This window comes from Archocentrus centrarchus, chromosome 9, assembly GCF_007364275.1.
Source record: "Archocentrus centrarchus isolate MPI-CPG fArcCen1 chromosome 9, fArcCen1, whole genome shotgun sequence".
NCBI lineage: Eukaryota > Metazoa > Chordata > Actinopteri > Cichliformes > Cichlidae > Archocentrus > Archocentrus centrarchus.
The window spans coordinates 27,335,798-27,353,724 of NC_044354.1; the positions used below are offsets into that span (position 1 = coordinate 27,335,798).

At 46.4% G+C, this 17,927-nt stretch overlaps 1 protein-coding gene across 1 annotated transcript in view; it reads right to left on the reverse strand.

The window, feature by feature from the left end:
* Positions 1 to 9,902: 9,902 nt before the first annotated feature.
* LOC115786213 (zinc finger matrin-type protein 4-like) overlaps positions 9,903 to 17,927 on the reverse strand; it is a 120,988-nt gene continuing 112,963 nt past the window's right edge. Inside the window, exons 5-6 of the mRNA XM_030738269.1 lie at positions 13,953 to 14,174; positions 9,903 to 9,943 (exon numbers count right to left, since the gene is read on the reverse strand). Coding sequence (XP_030594129.1) covers positions 9,903 to 9,943; positions 13,953 to 14,174 — 263 coding nt within the window. The remainder of the gene's footprint in view (positions 9,944 to 13,952; positions 14,175 to 17,927) is intronic.

Genomic DNA, 17,927 nt, shown 5'->3' on the forward strand with positions numbered 1-17,927 from the left:
TTGTTCCACATGTTTTCCTGGTGTCTAGTCTGCGTCTGCGTCTTTGTCTCCCCCTTTCTGGCTTCCTGTTTTACTTTGATGGTCGTCTGTTCCTTGTCTTCAGTTTTGCTTTCCCCCCGTTAGGGTAATCATAATCACCTGTGTGCCCACCTGTTTCCTCTTCCCTCATCAGCCCCTCTGTGTATTTAGTCTTGTGTTTCCCATGCTCCTGGTCGCGTCGTTGACGTTGTGTGCCCGTGTGTTCCTGTGTTCCTGTGTTCCCTGTGCCTGCCCTCCGTCTCCCTTCCGAGGTTTTTTTGGTATTTGTGTTCCCCCCTTACCTGAATAAACGCCCTTTTAAGTTACCTCTGGAGTCCTGCGTTTTTGCCCTTCCTCGCCCGTTTCCTCCCCGGCCATGACAGCACGCCGCGACCATAGTAAAGACCCTGCAAGCTCCGGCCGCTACAACGGCACTCGCCTGGCGCTGGGGGGACCAGCTTTTTTGAATGGTCCCCGGCGACGCCGCTCACCGCCCCCGCCTAAACCGCAGGTCTGCCCCGTGGGCGGACTGTTTTTGGCGCCGGCCGCTCCCTCACCTGCCTCTCCGTTCGCTCGCCCCTCTTCCCTCTCACAGACGGAGCAGCAAGGGGGAGGAGGGTTTCCCGGCAGCTGCGGGAGGAGTTTTTTCCGGCGCCGCATGGTATAACGCCACGGCTATCCCAGCCGTCTGCACAGGCGAGTCTTCAGCCTGCTTCCGTGGGGTGGAAGTTTGGCTCTCAGCAGCAGAAAGAGCAACTTCAGCCCACCGACACAGTGAGTGAGTCTGTTCTGTTCCGAAAGTGACTGTTCCTGTTCATGACGTCATGTACTCTGCTGCTTCCTCCCTCTCAGAGGAGAGCAGGAAAATTCTGATCCGAAGAGTGGACCGATTATGCTTGGACTTGTTATCTGACCCGTGTAAGGAGGAACAGGAAGCCATCACCACCAGGCTTCAAGACCTGATTGCCAGTTTCCCTTGGCTGTTGGACTCCTTGCACGGGTTAGTGAAAGACTTTGTAATCACCACCCTTCACCTACAGCCAGCACCACAGACCACTGCTGCAGCCTCTCAGCCACTCCTGTCAGTTCCCTTAGCTTCTTCCCAGTATTCCCAGTCAGCTGTAGCTCCAGCTCCCCCTCAGTCGCAGTGTTCCCAGTCAGCTGTAGCTCCAGCTCCCCCTCAGTCGCAGGGTTCCCAGTCAGCTGTAGCTCCAGCTCCCCCTCAGTCGCAGGGTTCCCAGTCAGCTGTAGCTCCAGCTCCCCCTCAGTCGCAGTCCCAGACCCCTCAGTTAGCTCCAGCTCCCTCTGCTCACCCTGCTCCAGCTCCCTTAGCTCCAGCTTCCCCTGCACCCGTACCTGTTCCTCCGGTGGGGGCAGCCACGGACGGGCTGACCTCTGCACCCGTACCTGTTCCGCGGGTGGGGGCAGCCACGGACGGGCTGACCTCTGCACCCGTACCTGTTCCGCGGGTGGGGGCAGCCACGGACGGGCTGACCTCTGCACCCGTACCTGTTCCGCGGGTGGGGGCAGCCAGGTCCAAGCCTTCGCATCGGTCTTCTGTGTTAGCTGCAGCAGCAGGGTCTCAGTCAGCCTCAGTCGCTCTCCCTCGCCTTCAGTCAGCTCTAGCTCCAGTCGCTCTCCCTCGCCTTCAGTCAGCTCTAGCTCCAGTCGCTCTCCCTCGCCTTCAGTCAGCTCTAGCTCCAGTCGCTCTCCCTCGGTCCCCAGTGTCAGCTGTTTTAGTGCCCTCTCAGTCAGCTCCCTCTCAGGCCCCAGTGTCAGCTAGCTCTCACCTCTCTGTTTCCACGCAGCCAGATCTCCCTAGCCCTCAGGCTGCTCCCACGCAGCCAGCAGCGCTGTCTCGCACTCAGTCTGCTCCAGCCCCTGTAGCTCTCCCTCGCACTCAGTCTGCTCCAGCCCCTGTAGCTCTCCTCGCACTCAGTCTGCTCCAGCCCCTGTAGCTCTCCCTCGCACTCAGTCTGCTCCAGCCCCGGTAGCTCTCCCTCGCACTCAGTCTGCTCCAGCCCCGGTAGCTCTCCCTCGCACTCAGTCTGCTCCAGCCCCTGTTGCTCTCCCTCGCACTCAGTCTGCTCCAGCCCCTGTCGCTCTCCCTCGCACTCAGTCTGCTCCAGCCCCTGTCATCCCCCTAGCACTCAGTCAGCCCCAGCTCCTGTCGCTCCCCTAGCACTCAGTCAGCCCCAGCCCCTGTCGCTCCCTGTCCACTCCACTCTCAGTCAGTTCCAGTAGCTCTTCCTCGGTCCCCAGTGTCAGCTAGTTCCTGGCCTGCTTCCACGCAGCCAGTCGTCTCCCGGCCTGCTTCCACGCAGCCAGTCGTCTCCCGGCCTGCTTCCACGCCGCCAGTCGTCTCCCGGCCTGCTTCCACGCAGCCAGTCGTCTCCCGGCCTGCTTCCACGCAGCCAGTCGTCTCCCGGCCTGCTTCCACGCAGTCCCCTGCACCTCGGCTATTCCCCGAGCAGCCCCTGCTGCTCAATAAAGCAGCAGTGTGTCCTGTTCCGCGGTCCCAGCCTACGCATCCGGTGCCTCACTATGTAGGCCCCGTTCAGCCCATGGGCTCCGCTCAGTCCGAGCCAGGGGGTCCCGCTCAGTCCGAGCGCTCCGCGCCAGAGGGTCCCGCTCAGTCCGAGCCGATGGGGGTCTCCGCTCAGTCCGAGCCAGGGGGTCCGCTCAGTCCGAGCGCCCCGCGCCAGAGGGCCCCGCTCAGTCCGAGCCGGTGGGGGTCTCCGCTCAGTCCGAGCGCTCCGCGCCAGAGGGTCCCGCTCAGTCCGAGCCGATGGGGGTCTCCGCTCAGTCCGAGCCAGGGGGTCCCGCTCAGTCCGAGCGCTCCGCGCCAGAGGGTCCCGCTCAGTCCGAGCGCTCCGCGCACGAGGGTCCCGCTCAGTCCGAGCCGATGGGGGTCTCCGCTCAGTCCGAGCGCCCCGCTCAGTCCGAGCGCTCCGCGCCAGAGGGTCCCGCTCAGTCCGAGCGCTCCGCGCCAGAGGGCCCCGCTCAGTCCGAGCCGATGGGGGTCTCCGCTCAGTCCGAGCGCCCCGAGCCAGGGGGTCCCGCTCAGTCCGAGCGCTCCGCACCAGAGGGTCCCGCTCAGTCCGAGCGCTCCGCGCCAGAGGGCCCCGCTCAGTCCGAGCCGGTGGGGGTCTCTGCTCAGTCCGAGCGCTCCACGTGGCCCGAGGGTTCCCCACCAGAGCCCGGGGTCGCCCGTCTCCGCCGCCGCATGCCCCGCGGTCGGCCTCCAGTGTCTGCTCCCCGTCGCCGCCGCCGCCTGCCCCGCGGTCGGCCGCCAGTGACTCCTCCTCGTCGTCGCCGCCGCCGCGGGGAGCGCGGTCGGCCTCCAGTGCCTGCTCCTCGTCGCCGCCGCCGCCGCTGGGAGCGCGGTCGGCCTCCAGTGCCTGCTCCTCGTCGCCGCCGCCGCCGCTGGGAGCGCGGTCGGCCTCCAGTGACTCCTCCTCGTCGTCGCCGCCGCCGCTGGGAGCGCGGTCGGCCTCCAGTGCCTGCTCCTCGTCGCCGCCGCCGCCGCTGGGAGCGCGGTCGGCCTCCAGTCCTGTCTCCTCGTCGCCGCCGCCGCCGCTGGGAGCGCGGTCGGCCTCCAGTCCTGTCTCGTCGTCGCCGCCGCTGGGAGCGCGGTCGACCTCCTTGAACTGTGTGTATTTTTGTTTTGGTTTTCACATGGACTCCCCTGAACTGTCTGTTTTCCGCCTTGGATGTCCCAGCAGACCTCCTGAACTGTTTTGCCTCTTCGCCTGGGTTTTGTTTCGACTGTTTTCCCCCTGCCGATTGCTGTTTTTGGTTTGTTTTTGCTCTTGGTCGGGGCGTTTCCTTGCACTGTTTCCGGCCTTGTGCCGTCGCCTTTTGTTCTGGTTCCTGTGTTTGTTTTTGTTTTTCTGACCCTTGTTAACCCCCAAGATTGTTTCGGTTTTTTTTTTTTTGGTTGCCTTCTGTCTTTTTTGGGGTGTCTGTTCCGGCTCTTGCCGTTGATTTTTGGTTCTGCTCTGTGGTTCTGTTTTGGGTTCCTGTGTTTTGTGTTGTTTGGTCCCTCCGTCCTGGTCCCCCACCTCCCGCCCTGGTCTGGGTTTGGTTTTTCTTTTGTTTGTGGCCGTCGGGGGCCGGCCTTTGAGGGGGGGGGTACTGTCATGTCCTGGGCCGGTGGCCCAGTGTTATGTTTTCTTAGTGTTGTTATTTCTCGGTTTCTTTGTTGTCATCTTGTTCCACATGTTTTCCTGGTGTCTAGTCTGCGTCTGCGTCTTTGTCTCCCCCTTTCTGGCTTCCTGTTTTACTTTGATGGTCGTCTGTTCCTTGTCTTCAGTTTTGCTTTCCCCCCGTTAGGGTAATCATAATCACCTGTGTGCCCACCTGTTTCCTCTTCCCTCATCAGCCCCTCTGTGTATTTAAGTCTTGTGTTTCCCATGCTCCTGGTCGCGTCGTTGACGTTGTGTGCCCGTGTGTTCCTGTGTTCCTGTGTTCCCTGTGCCTGCCCTCCGTCTCCCTTCCGAGGTTTTTTTGGTATTTGTGTTCCCCCCTTACCTGAATAAACGCCCTTTTAAGTTACCTCTGGAGTCCTGCGTTTTTGCCCTTCCTCGCCCGTTTCCTCCCCGGCCATGACAAAAAGGCTGCCAACATCCAAAGAAGAGCTTTGAATGTCCTTCAAAAAGCCTGGGGAACTATTCCTGATGACTACTTAAGGTTATGCTCCCTCTAAGGGAGAGCCCAGCTACCCTTTGGCGAAAACCAATTTCTGCTGTTTGTATCCATGATCGTATTCTTTTGCCTTCAAAATAACTAACAATATTAGGCCTAGAAAAAAAATTTAATTCAATAACATTAACAGAGTCTACAACGATGTCAGGGCTGCAGCGCCATCTGGTGACACATGGCTGCATAACATTTAGGACAACAATTTACTGGCACTGGACATCAATTAAAATCTTAATAACTAGATTAAATGATTAGTAGGTCTGTAGTCGTCTAGTCCACTAGTCGTGCACAACCCTAGCTTCTACAGTACTACTGTTTAGACCATATCACCCCAGAGTTTTTTATAATCTGTGGAAAAAACTGTCAGTCAGCTGTTTACCTAAGCTGCCTATGCTGGATGAGAAGCCTTTATTTACTCTGTAAGAGGTTGTAAAACTTTGTGAAAGGAGATACCAATACTGAGATTGCTGAGGACATGATGGACCTTTTTTTTTTTTTTTTTCAGTAAGCACTGTTGTTTTTGCTGCTGTTAGCCTGTTAGCAACTGTAAGCCTCTGTTAGTTGCTGTTAGCCTGTGGTGGATGTAAAACTGTTGGACTCTGAAGCTTAGTGAATAAAAAGTGAGAATGGAATCAAACTGTTTATCAGAGGGAAAGTGTGATTTTTATGACACTCGATCCCAAGATTAGCTGGTATAATGTTAGCTTATAACCAACTGCTGTTGTTTAGCTGGCTCTCGTCAGCTGTCCGGAGACTGTAGGGTCACGTCTGCTGACAATAAGTAATTGCAACAATATTGGGAATAAATAAGCATGTTTATGCATGTTTTCATATGTTAGAGCCCTGAATTCAGTTTACGAGATGAGGTTTAAGGTGAGGTGGAAGAGGACGACATTTTATTAAGATGCTGGTTGCATTATCTCGTTCCTTGATATTTTCGCTTCTTTGGTGATGTGGACCCCTTCTTCTTTGATAAAACATAGGTATGATCCTTCATATCTTGAGTCTGAAGGTGCAGGTACAAATGAAAATGTCCTGCCAAGTACGATAACCTTACGATTTCTCGTCTCCTCCGCCTTTGGTGTACTACGTATGTAGCCGGTCGCTCGGCACTTATGTAAAACGCGATTAGTTGGAAGGGAGATGTCCTTTCCGCCACCGTATTCAATACTTGCCTGAGAGAGTTCAGGATATGTTAAAGAAGAAATGTGATCATACCAAATATTGATTTTACTCAGTTTCCTCTCCAACAGTCCAAAGACAGGTTAATTGGTGATTCTAAATTAGTCCTGGATGTGAGCTAGATAAAGTCCTCTATGTGTGTAGAATAGTGTTCTATGAATCAGGGTTCTAGCTAATTGTTGTTTGCACAGCACTGCGTCTGGCTAAATTTCATCTGTTAGCTATCAGAACAGAAGCAGAAGCGGCTGCTTGCTTATACCCCACCCCTCACACTATGACAGCTGGGAAAGCTCCAGCTTCCCCAAAACTATAATGGGTTTGGATAAAGGGTTAATTTGATGGATGGATGGATTTCCACACAGTACTGGAATGGGTATCATGAGAAAAAAAAAAGTTCACACAAATACAAGTGTATCTGTTTCTGAGATAAAATCCAACCAGTTTTTCTTGTAATTAAAAAACAAAAAAGAACAGAATGAACGTGAAAAGAAAAGAGATCATCTCTTTTAAACCCACTGCAGTGCTAACCAAGCAGAAGTGCTTACATAATCTTTCCACATTAGTGTCTTAATGGACTATCTAGCACAATTCATTTTCCATCCCATTTACCTTTCTACAAACTTTACAGTCCTCACCGTTACATCTCAATACTACTGCTAGCTTTGAACAGAATGAGCACCAAATGATGGAGGGATCGAATAGACTATTAGAGCATAAAGATGGAAAGTTATACCAAGACAATTTATAGTATTTCACAATCGCTAAAACACTAAACCCCATTCCCTGAATCAAATCCACAGTAGCCTAAATGAACTTCTCGAATCACTCACTCTTCTGGCCAAAACGTGAACACAGTTCTGGCACTTAGCTACATCTGGTGCAACTCAATCACTCTTTTTCCTGTAACAACAAACACATTCTCAGTCACTAAACACACTTCACACCTATGTTGCCGAACCTTAAACACAGTCTCAGTCACTGAACACATTGTTGCAAAACTGTAAACACCGGCAGCAGAATGTGAACACAACTCCAACACTGCTGTCAGGAGTTACACACAGCAACTCACAATTGAGCACTCATTTGTCAAATGATGTGACCAGATCAACAGGGCAGGATAAAAGTCAGTTTAGTGTGCTGGTGGCACCTGTGCATCTACAATGGACAGACACATACAGAGAGGCAGAGGAGGAAGAGCGCGTGTGAAAGATGGTGGACGAGGAGGAAGGGGACGAGGACGACTGAGAAAACAAACCATGTCCTCGTCCGCAGGATAACAATGAGGGAAGGAGGACAAAGAGCCCAACCCAATCTGAGCAGGTTCTTTGTGGCAGCATCATCAGGACATTCACAGTTCCATGCTGTACAACATTTGGCATACGGTACGCCACACTGCAAGTACTGTGATGTTCATTACAGTGCAGTGTCCAAGTGCACTCCCCCTTTCCCAGAATTGAACAACGAACACATGCGGGTGGCAGGAGCACCCTTTTCACGCATCATGTGGGAGTCCCTGACCAGCAGGGTGTCAATGTCACCCTCTGTGCAGCCATTGGTAACTGGGGGGGGTCCTTCACCATCATGCTAACCTCGAGCCATAACAACACCGGACATCTCCTCACATTCCTGGGTGGTCTACAGGATCACATGGCTCCGTGTGAACAGCCGGATCGGCAAGCAGTGCCCCCTGTATACGTCATAGTTTGGGACATGTGAACTTTCACCGTGCCATCCAGATACGCGAGTGGTTCGCAAACAACTAGCGCTACATCACCGTGTTCCATCCACCTTACAGCCCCTTCCTCAATCCAATAGAGGGGTTTTCTCAGTGTGGAGGTGGAAGGTGTATTCTTCCTACACCAGGGAGAATATATTGGAGGCAATGGAACATGCATGTGACGATGTTACTGTAGAGTCCTGACAAGGCTGGATTTGGCACACAAGGGGGTTTCCCCCCGTTGCCTGGCACGGGAGCGCATTGCCTGTGACGTGGATGAGGTCCTGTGGCCGGACCTCGCGCACAGACATGATGGTGCAGACTGAATCTGTGTCCTACAGTGCTGTGCTTTTCATTTGTTTGTTTTTTTTTTCTTATTTCTTTTTTGTCTACATTCAGCACTGTCATGTCACTCTGACTATGGTAGTGTTTCACTGTACACACTTCAAATAACCATTTTCTGTTGACTGGCTGCTGTGTCTTAAATTATTTGATGTAGTGTGTGACAGATGGTCTCTGTGAATAGATGTATTACTTGCTGTGTGTGTGACTTCACCACAGTTTTGCACACAGGTCACTGTTTTCTGTAGTTATTATTTGATTTTGATGGGAAAGTATTGGATTTTTGGGGAATTAGCTTGAGTTTTTAGATTTGTGTTTAAAGGTTTTGGGAAAATGGGTGGTGGACTTGGGAAATGTGAGTTAGCAGTTCAGAAATACTGTAAATCCATTTAGCCAAAGAGAACAGGTGAGAAGGGACATCATAACAGTATGTTCATACAGTTAACCTGCACTGTTTTTGGATACACAGCACTTAAAATAACAAAGGATTTTATCATGTGTTGATCAAAACTACGCTAGGTGATGACCTCTGGAGGGTGTCTACATTTGTACTAATAGTGCTAATGACTTAGCGGTCTCTTTATTCTTTTTATCCATATTCCACCTCATGTCTTTGCCTTCATCTTTTCAATGCTGCACATCTCTGTGCACACGACAACAACAACAACAACCACAAGCAAGAGATGATGCCAACTCCTGCTTTATTAGAGTCGGACTGCACTTTTTCGTAGCAGGCTGACAAGTGCGCGAGGTCAGAGAGAGGAGAGAAAAAAAGGGAGACGACAAAGAGGAGAGATGAAAAGAGGAAATGCAGAAAGGAAACAGCAGCAGCATCCCGGCTGCCTGCAAGGCCTGCTGCAGTTCCATTCTCCTCTCGTGGGCTCATACTGCTGGTTTTGCCTGATAGGACAATTTGCCACTTCATTACTAATTGATAATCACCAGAGAGTAATGCTCATTAGTCCAAGTGCTGAATAGTACAGCTAGCATGCTGGCATTTTCTGCCTCTCCATAATGACTGAAAGTGGCAAATTCATCTCCTCTTAACACAGTAAAAACAGGCATTGTTGAGAACAGATGAAGGTAAAGATATGAAGGGCTTAAACTTTGCAGCACCAGCTGTCTTTCATTTTTATGTGCAAATCTCGAATGAATATTCATTGAGATCAACACTTGTTATAAGAGGATTGTTGGAGCAGTGTATTCTTTGATTCATTTGCATAGCACTGAACCTGTTAACAAAGTATGTCTTCATTTTGAAACAATTCCTTTTCAGTTGCTTTAGAAAACTTAGTCATACTTTTCAAACACCCAGTGATGCAAAATTCTGAGCTGAAACCAATACCAGTGTTTAAAATGTAATCTGGCCAGTAGCTGATGCTGATATCATTTTCTCTCAATGCCTATTTTGTCTTTGTTGTTATTTATTTCCCACTTTGTGTCGAGGAAACAAAGAAATCTTCATTATAAAAAAGTACTTTCCTCCTTTCAGCTCTTCATCACACTATTAAACACGGTGCGGTATCTACAGAGTTGAGAGAACTGAATGCAAAGGTGAACTTGGTCAATTTAGCGGTTCCTACCTTAATCTAGGCCAATCTACCCCAATATGGCCATGAGCTGTGATTGGTGACTTAAAGAATAAGATGATGGCAAAAATGAGCTTTCCCCTTAACAACTGAGCATGAGATGCTTGGTTATTCAGGAGGGGCTCAGAGTACAGCCTCTGCTCCATAGTATCGAAAGCAGATATATAATTGAGTTTGTTCAGGGAACTGACTAGGATGCTTCCTGGGCACCTCCTAAAAGAGGTGGTTTTGGCATTTCCTAATGGGAGGAGACCCAGGGCAGACCCAGGACATGGGTCTGTTTTGTGGGTATGTTGGGAATGTTTTGGTATCCTTCTGGAAGAGCTGAGTGGTGGCTGAGAGGGGGAAGTCTAGATATCTCTGCTTAGACTGCTGCCTATGCAGTCCAGACCTGGAAAAGTGGTAGAAAACGCACAGCTTAATGAGTGAGTTGCAGACTGATGTGTAAAACAGATAAATATCAGTAACTGACATTGATATATGTACTTTTATCTGCAAATATCAGTTAACAGGGCCAATGTAGGTTAATAATGATATTACAACATATTTTATCCATTAGCTTCTTCCACCGTTATCTATCAAACTTCAAGCAAGTTTTGTTAGAGTTGTGGGGATGTTACATCATGAATCTTCACTGAATTCAAGATTCACTTTAGCCAGCAAGCAGGTGGTCCCTGCTATGTCAAAAAGAGAAAGCTTGTTGTGTTTCCAGTGAGGGTTGATGAAAACTAAATAGCTGGGCATGGGTAAAAGCAAGAGAGGAAAACAACTGCTGTGCCTGGTCACTGACCTGCCACAGGGTGGATCACCTTTTGTGATATGAGTTGGTGGCAGGGAGGAAAACAGCACAATTTACTGTGACTGGTCAGATAAAGGTTAAAAAAAATAAATTCCTAAACAAAACAAGTCCTACAGAAGCAAAGCCCAAATACGATTGCAAAGAAGCTGCAGAAAGGTTTAGCTGGCATGGCAGAGTGCACCATCATTGCTACAGTACATGTGTAGAAATGATGCACAAACGCAGTCTACACAAGGCAGTCACTGGAATCATGAAAGTCTGCAAATTTGTTATAGCCACATTACAAAAAAGTTCAAATTGAGCTCTTTGGCCACAATCATTGAAAACACAGCCGGTTGTTAAGCAGTGAAGCAGAAATATTCTGTTTTGGGGCTGTGTGGCAGCCAGTGGTTCAGATAACATAACAAAAATAGAGTGAAGAATGGGTTTTACTACAAATCAGCAAATTCTGGATGCAGACTCCATGCAGTTAGTCGTGAAGTGAAACTGAGAAGAATTATTGTTCTACAAGAGGACAATGATCCAAAACAGACCTCAAAACTGGCATGAAACAGCAGCTGAAGTGTTCGGACGCTGTTACGACCCCCTGACTTGACTGTCACTGATCAGCACAGACATGTAAACAGCCAGAAAATATCTCTTTGCATATCAGAAATACATCTTTAGCAATGATCTAATATGCTCATTTCCAGCTCTCTTTACTCTGGTCCTCCCTATGGACTAAATAAGGCATTAATTTATACTGGCATTTTATACAGCCTCCCAATTCATCCACAGCCTGAAACAAGCTAGTTTATCTTCCGTCTCCTCAAGGCCCCCACTCTGTCCCAGCAAACGCCGATGGTCACCATTAAATGTGACCAGGGAGGAAGTGTAACCATGCTAAACATAATTTCCCCCAATCTCCCCAAGCCAAAATCTAACCCAGAGAACAATACCACCATCCCCATCAGCACACATTACAGCACCATGTCTATGATATTACTCATGACCTGCTTATTGTGCAAAATAATGGTGGATTTAGTCATTATACCATACCATATTATACCATACCATACCATACCATACCATACCATACCATACCATACCATACCATACCATACCATACCATACCATACCATACCCCTTTGCCTATATAGTACTTAAAAAAGAAAAAATACAGGCTGACCAAATATAAAAGATAAACACAGGCCAGGGTGTAAAAAACACATAAGAGCTGCAGAAGTTAACAATATAGAAGTACAGAAAAACTAAATTAAAATCAGTCAACATAACACACTGGGTCGAAAGCCTGGGAATAAAAGTGTGGTTTAAAATGAGATTTAAAGAGAGCAAGTTAAGGAGCCTGCCCAATGACGAATCATTCCACAATTTTGGAGCGGCAGCTGCGAAAGCTCCATCATCTCTGTGTTTGCAATGCATCTTTGGACCAAGTGAAAGCAAGTGGTCTGCTGACCCGTAAGAACAAGATGGGATATATGGGTGCAGCAGTAGAAACAGATAAAATATCTGAATGTCACGACCATTAAGAGAATTAAAAACAAAGAAAATTTTGCAATGCATTTGTAAATGAAGTGGAAGCCAGTGAAGGGAAGTGAAAATTGGAGAGATGTGCTCTTGCTTACTTGTTAAAAATCAAACAGTGGCATTTTGCATCAGCCGTAGGCGAGCAATGGAGGCCTCACTAATTCTACGAAGAAACATGTTGCAGTGAATGAGATGAGAGTTTATAAAAGCACAAACTACCATTTCAAAGTTGCATTTAGACATTTTAAATCAGAATGTCACCCCTGCGTATACATGAACTTTGAGGTTTAGAGTAGGATTTATTTTCACACCTAAATTTGTGATAATGGATTTGCCATATGGGGCCACGTAGCTCCATAAACATCTGCAGTCAGGAAACACCAAAGATAAAATATATACATTCCTGAAATAGACATCATGTACTCGAAACCTTAGCCAACATAACGCAGCTGAACAAACCACCCAGTTTGCCCTCAATTAGCAAAAGTAACCAATCAGGCTCTGAGTTAGGAGTCTGTGACCAATCAGTTGCGAGTACTTGTTTCTCCCATTTGGTGGAGTCATGCTCTGATGCCCTTTACAACACCTCTGGGCTCCTTGTGCTCTTCTGGCAGCCAACACTCTGCCAGCTGGAATAATATTGTGTAATTGTTATTGACATATTGTAACTGGGAAATGAAAAGCAAGAAAGTTCTCTCCTCTTTCTCTGTAAAATTAACAGCTTGTGACACGCTGGTGGCCTCCACGAAGAGTCAAGCTGACAACTGAAGTCAAGAGGGTTACTTTTCAGCTCCACAGAGCAGGACTAATAAATAGTCACAGATGTTAACAAATGTAATGCTGCTCCCTATTGCTAATTAATATTAGGTTATGCAAATCACATTATTACCTACAGCGTTTAATAAGAAATCACTTAATCCCCAAAACAAAAGATATTAGACATTTGACAGCAGTAGCTTCATAAAATATAAACAAAATACACTCACCAGCCACTTTATGAGGTAGATCTTGCTAGTTCCTGGTTGGACCCCATTTTGCTTTCAGAACTATCTTAAATCTTTGTGGCACAGATTCAAGAAGGTGCTGGAAACTTTCTTCAGAAATTATGGTCCATACTGACATGCCAGCATCACCCAGTTGTTGCAGTTTTGTCAGCTAAACATCCATGATGTGACTCAACTGTTCCCCTGCATCCCAAAGGTGTTGGATTGAGATGTGATGACCGTGGAGCAGTCACTCGATCTCAGTGAGCTCATTCATTTCACAGTAAAATATAATGAACTCATTGTCATGTCCAAGAAACCAGTTTGAAATAATCTATGCTTTGGATCTGAGCTTCATAACACGGTGTGCTATCCTGCTGGAAGCAGCCATCTGAAGATGCGTACACTGTGGTCATGAAGGGATGGACACAGCAACAATACTTAGTTAGGATGTGGCATTTAAATTATGCTCAGTTGGACTAAGGGGCCCAAACTATGCCAAGAAAATATCCCCCTCACTATTTCACCACTACCACCAGCCTCAGGTGTTGATACCACTGGATGGATCCATGCTTTAATGGGTCACCTTGACATGTCTACATGCCTAAATACACAAGGTGTTGCCATGTGATTGGTTGATTAGATATTTGTGCTGAGTGTATATATTGAGCTTTAGATGAGGACAGCATTAATGGTTATTTGACGTATTGACAAAGCAGTGTTTACAACACTGTGCTGGCTGGCTAGAACCCTGTTATTCATGTATGCCTATTACGGTTATTTCATTGTGAATTTGTTATTGTGAGCTCTGAAACTCTACTTTATTTGTGCTGTATGCTCTCCTCATTCTCTATTGGTGGTATCAGACACCTGAAAACATCATTCTCGTTTGTATTTTTATGAAAAATTCTTACCCTTAAAAATCACAGGTCTCCAAAAGGCAAAAAAAAAAAAAAAAAATAAGCTGACCTTCTTTCATAAGCTCCATCTGATAATGAATACCCTTTTTTGCTGCCTACTTTAATAATAATAAAAAAAAGTATGAACATCATTTAGGATATATTGATGTACTGAAAATATATGTGTATTACCTTTCATCACTCCCATGTCCAGGGTCTTGCCCAGCTGTTCCAGGAGATCTGCTCTGGCAGCGTTCTTCTTGTGCTTTTTGCCATCATAATGTTGCTGAGCCATGCCAGGGTTATTGAACCAGGCGTTGCATAGCTGGCAGTAGCGGTCCGAGTCACGACGTTGTCGTGGGGAGGTCATAGGAGATGTTTCTGGGGAGGTCTTTACAGGGCTGGGTGATGCCTCTGAAGGTAAAACAACAAAACAGATGTCTCTTGGTGATCTGTAAACAAAGCAAATCTGCTAAGACACCACTACTTTGACCATATTTAAAAAACTTTACAATGAGTTCCTTAATTCCTTTTGCTTTATTCACAACAAAACATACACACGTGTTTGACCTGACTTCAGTAAGGGACCTGACACACACTTAGAGCCCAACCAATTTATTGGTGGTTTTTGCCATCATGAGCTAGTATCATCGGTCAATACTAGCTATTTGCTGATCTATCTGTATTGACACTTATAATGGCTGGAGCATCCATCCACCCATCCATTTTCTTCCGCTTATCCTTTTCAGGGGCGCGGGGGACTGGAGCCTATCCCATCTATCATAGGGCGAGAGGCAGGATACACCCTGGAGAGGTCACCAGCCTGTCACAGGGCTAACACAGAGAGACAGACAACCATTCACCTCACATTCACAACTACAGGCAATTTAGAATGACCAGTTAACCTAACCCCACATCTTTGGACTGTGGGAGGAAACTGGACTACCTGGAAAAAACCCACCCAAACATGCAAACTCCACACAGAAAGGCCAAAGTGGATTCGAACCAGGCGCTTCTTGCTGTGAGGCAACAGTGCTAACCACAGAATTGGTTTTAAAATCTTATATTGATCAGGCATTTTAATAGTATTAAGTATTTTAATAGTATTAGTAGATATTTATAGCTGACTTTGGTGATCATGGTCATGCTGGAAGCTTTAGTTTTTGTATTTTTGTAGATGTAACAGCTTTGAACATTTGACCAAAATAAAATAAAAATAGGATTAAATTCACCAAAAATAAATACACAACAAAACATATCAAATAGTCTCATAATTGTGACTGTCTCTGAAATATGAGAAGCAACGTTCATAACTGTGCAACTAAGATGTCATAAATATGAAAGTTTCCTGTCATTATGAAATACTCAAAACTATAAGAAAAGGTTAAACAGACTGGTACTTTTATAATGCTATCACGCACTAACAGAGCTCAAAGTATTTTTTTTTCTTTTACTTTGAGCCACTGATGGATGCACTGCAGGCAGTTTGGGGTTCAGTATCTTGCCCAAGGATGCGGCAACATGTGGACTTAAGGAGCCAGGTATTGAGCCACCCACGCTCTACCTACTGATCCACAGCCATCACATTAAGATGGTTATTAATCATGTAAGACAGGCTTAATGACGCCTGATTTCATTGATTTTTATGTTCTCTTTGGGAGATTTTTTATGTCACTGATTTTGTGAACAAGCAGTCTCTGACCTGCTTGAATTCACTCTGTGATTTTCATCTAAAACACTATGGAGGAATTTTATAGTTTATTAAAATGGGTCCATTATATTAGGCTTAACTGCCAAACCATAGGTAGCTCATGGGCTAACTGCTACAGTAACTTAATTGGGCCACACAGTCAAAGTGGCCCATTATTCATGCATTTTTGGCACAGATGATAAGCACGGATAAGTGAGTAGCATTATATTAGGCATGATACTTTTCTCACACACTGACGAGTGTAAATGGTCGCAAGTTTTTGTGGTTGCGGAAGATTTGCAACAGTACTGGTTCTAATGGTGTGGTTGTGCCTTGACAGTGGATGCTTATTTGTTGAACCTCTGGCAACAATTTTCAACCTTAATGTAACCATACAAAATTCAAGATTTGAAAAGTTGGGAAATTAGGAACTGACTAATTTTTATACTACTATTAAATCAGTTAGAACGGGGAGACATTTGTAAAGTACCTGCCTAGTCTTACTGACCTGCAAAGCTTCTTTATGTCACACCTGCCTCAGGCAAAGGGAGAACAAGAGCAAGTTTGAACCTAAACCCTTCCTCCTGAAATTTATGTAAATATATATAAACTGCTTTTCATCTAGTCTAAGAGTTAAATAAATATGTTAGCCCACTTTATTTTGTATTTGGCCAAATACAAACTGTCTCCTGATATTGCACCTTAAAGAAGAAAATATAGGAATAATCCTTTCACTTCTTGGGAATATGTATGTACCTTTTTGACCCTAAAGAGCACCAGTAATTTGTTGTGTACATTTGTGTAAACTGTACCTGTATGGATACAAATGGACTTTTATTACATCCCTATAGAGAGTAGACTTAAATAAAAGTCATAGGTTTTTTTAATAAATAGGACACAAATAAAAAGAACAAGGTGATCGCTCTGTTGCTACATCACAACTGACATGTCTTGTGCTTTTAATATTCAGCTAATTAGCTTGGATTCTGTATCATCACGCCACTCCATGTCTTTCTGGCTTGTGTTAAGCATTAAACACAATGTATGACTCTTGAAATGGACTGTGAACACGATGGTGCTTTCATAGCCATGAATGTGACATTTTTGCAAAGACAAATGTGAGACAATATAAATACTCTGTGCGGGAAAAACACTGGCCCAGAATAAAAGAACTTTTAAATGCGGTGTATTAGCAACATTTTGGAAAAAATACAGACTGCAGACTAATAACTATATATTAACACCATCTAAAAGCACAAGTTGGCTTTTTAAAGCAAAGATTTGTAGCCGGCAGACAGAGCACGATGTGAGGGCTTTAATGAGCAGCGATCAGCAGCAATGTAACTGTGGCCGTGCTAGCGTAGCCCTCTGAATAACAAGCTGTTAGCTCAATTAAGTGCCTAAAGAGGAAAACCTAAATTCTACTTGGCAAATGGAAGAAAGAGCCAGCTCTTCTTGGGGCTGCCCACTTGTGTCTTCATGCATGGATGACGGCATTAACCCTGAACGAGCACCGCGTTGCACCGAGCACTACCCGACACGAAACGGCACTATCAACTTAATCAGTTTTAACACTCCAGTGCACAGCTCACCCTAAGTCAACATTTAGTATTGTCCCATTACGTTTCATTACACCAGTCAACATTTCAAAATGGCAAACTCCAGTGAAAAACATGGAGGAGAGAGAGACGCATGGAGCCAGAACTGTCAGGACTCTGCTGCCTGCTGAGCGCAGCTGGCCCTCGGTGAGATGAAGCTGAGCCACAGGCAGAGCGCAGTTTACATCTGCATTATACGTTACATTCAGCACTTGGCTCATTCTCTTCTCAGCAGAAGGTTGTGTTGTAGGATTTAAATGTGGGACTCATACAGTTATAGGGTGACCCTTCTATAATAGGCCAGTGTAAACTGTCAGACTCAATTTAATCCCTGCAGCTGCTTTTGCAGGCAGGTCATAGGTCAGCAGCATAACAGCAGCCCTGGAGCTGAATGGAATTTAATGCCTTGCTCAAAGGGAAGGGGGAGGGGGTGCATTTAAGCAACTGAAATCTAAAGGCTCAGCTAGCAAATCTATAGGCAGACAATGACGCGTCAGATTAAAGCAGAAAAAAGCTCTAAAGTGTACAAAGATCTAAACGCGTAATGCACCATCAAAGCTATTCAGATACCACTGACAGATGAGACCTAAACTAAAAGCACAGCTTCTGCTATCAGAACATTCAGGCAATTACTTGGCAAACCAGAAACAGTGATGACAGAACGAAAGAATTCAGAGGGGCTGGGAACTCAAAAAGAGGTGAAATGTTTACTGTTTCTAGAGACAACAAAGAAGTTAAAGAAGAGAAAGGAGGTAATGATTTCTTCCAGTACAGTTCTATGCTCCAAACTGCATTTCAAGTTACACTATTGTTTAAATAGAAACATTTCTTTTTAAACTTAGTACAACAGTTTTGGTAAACTTGATAATTATCAGAACA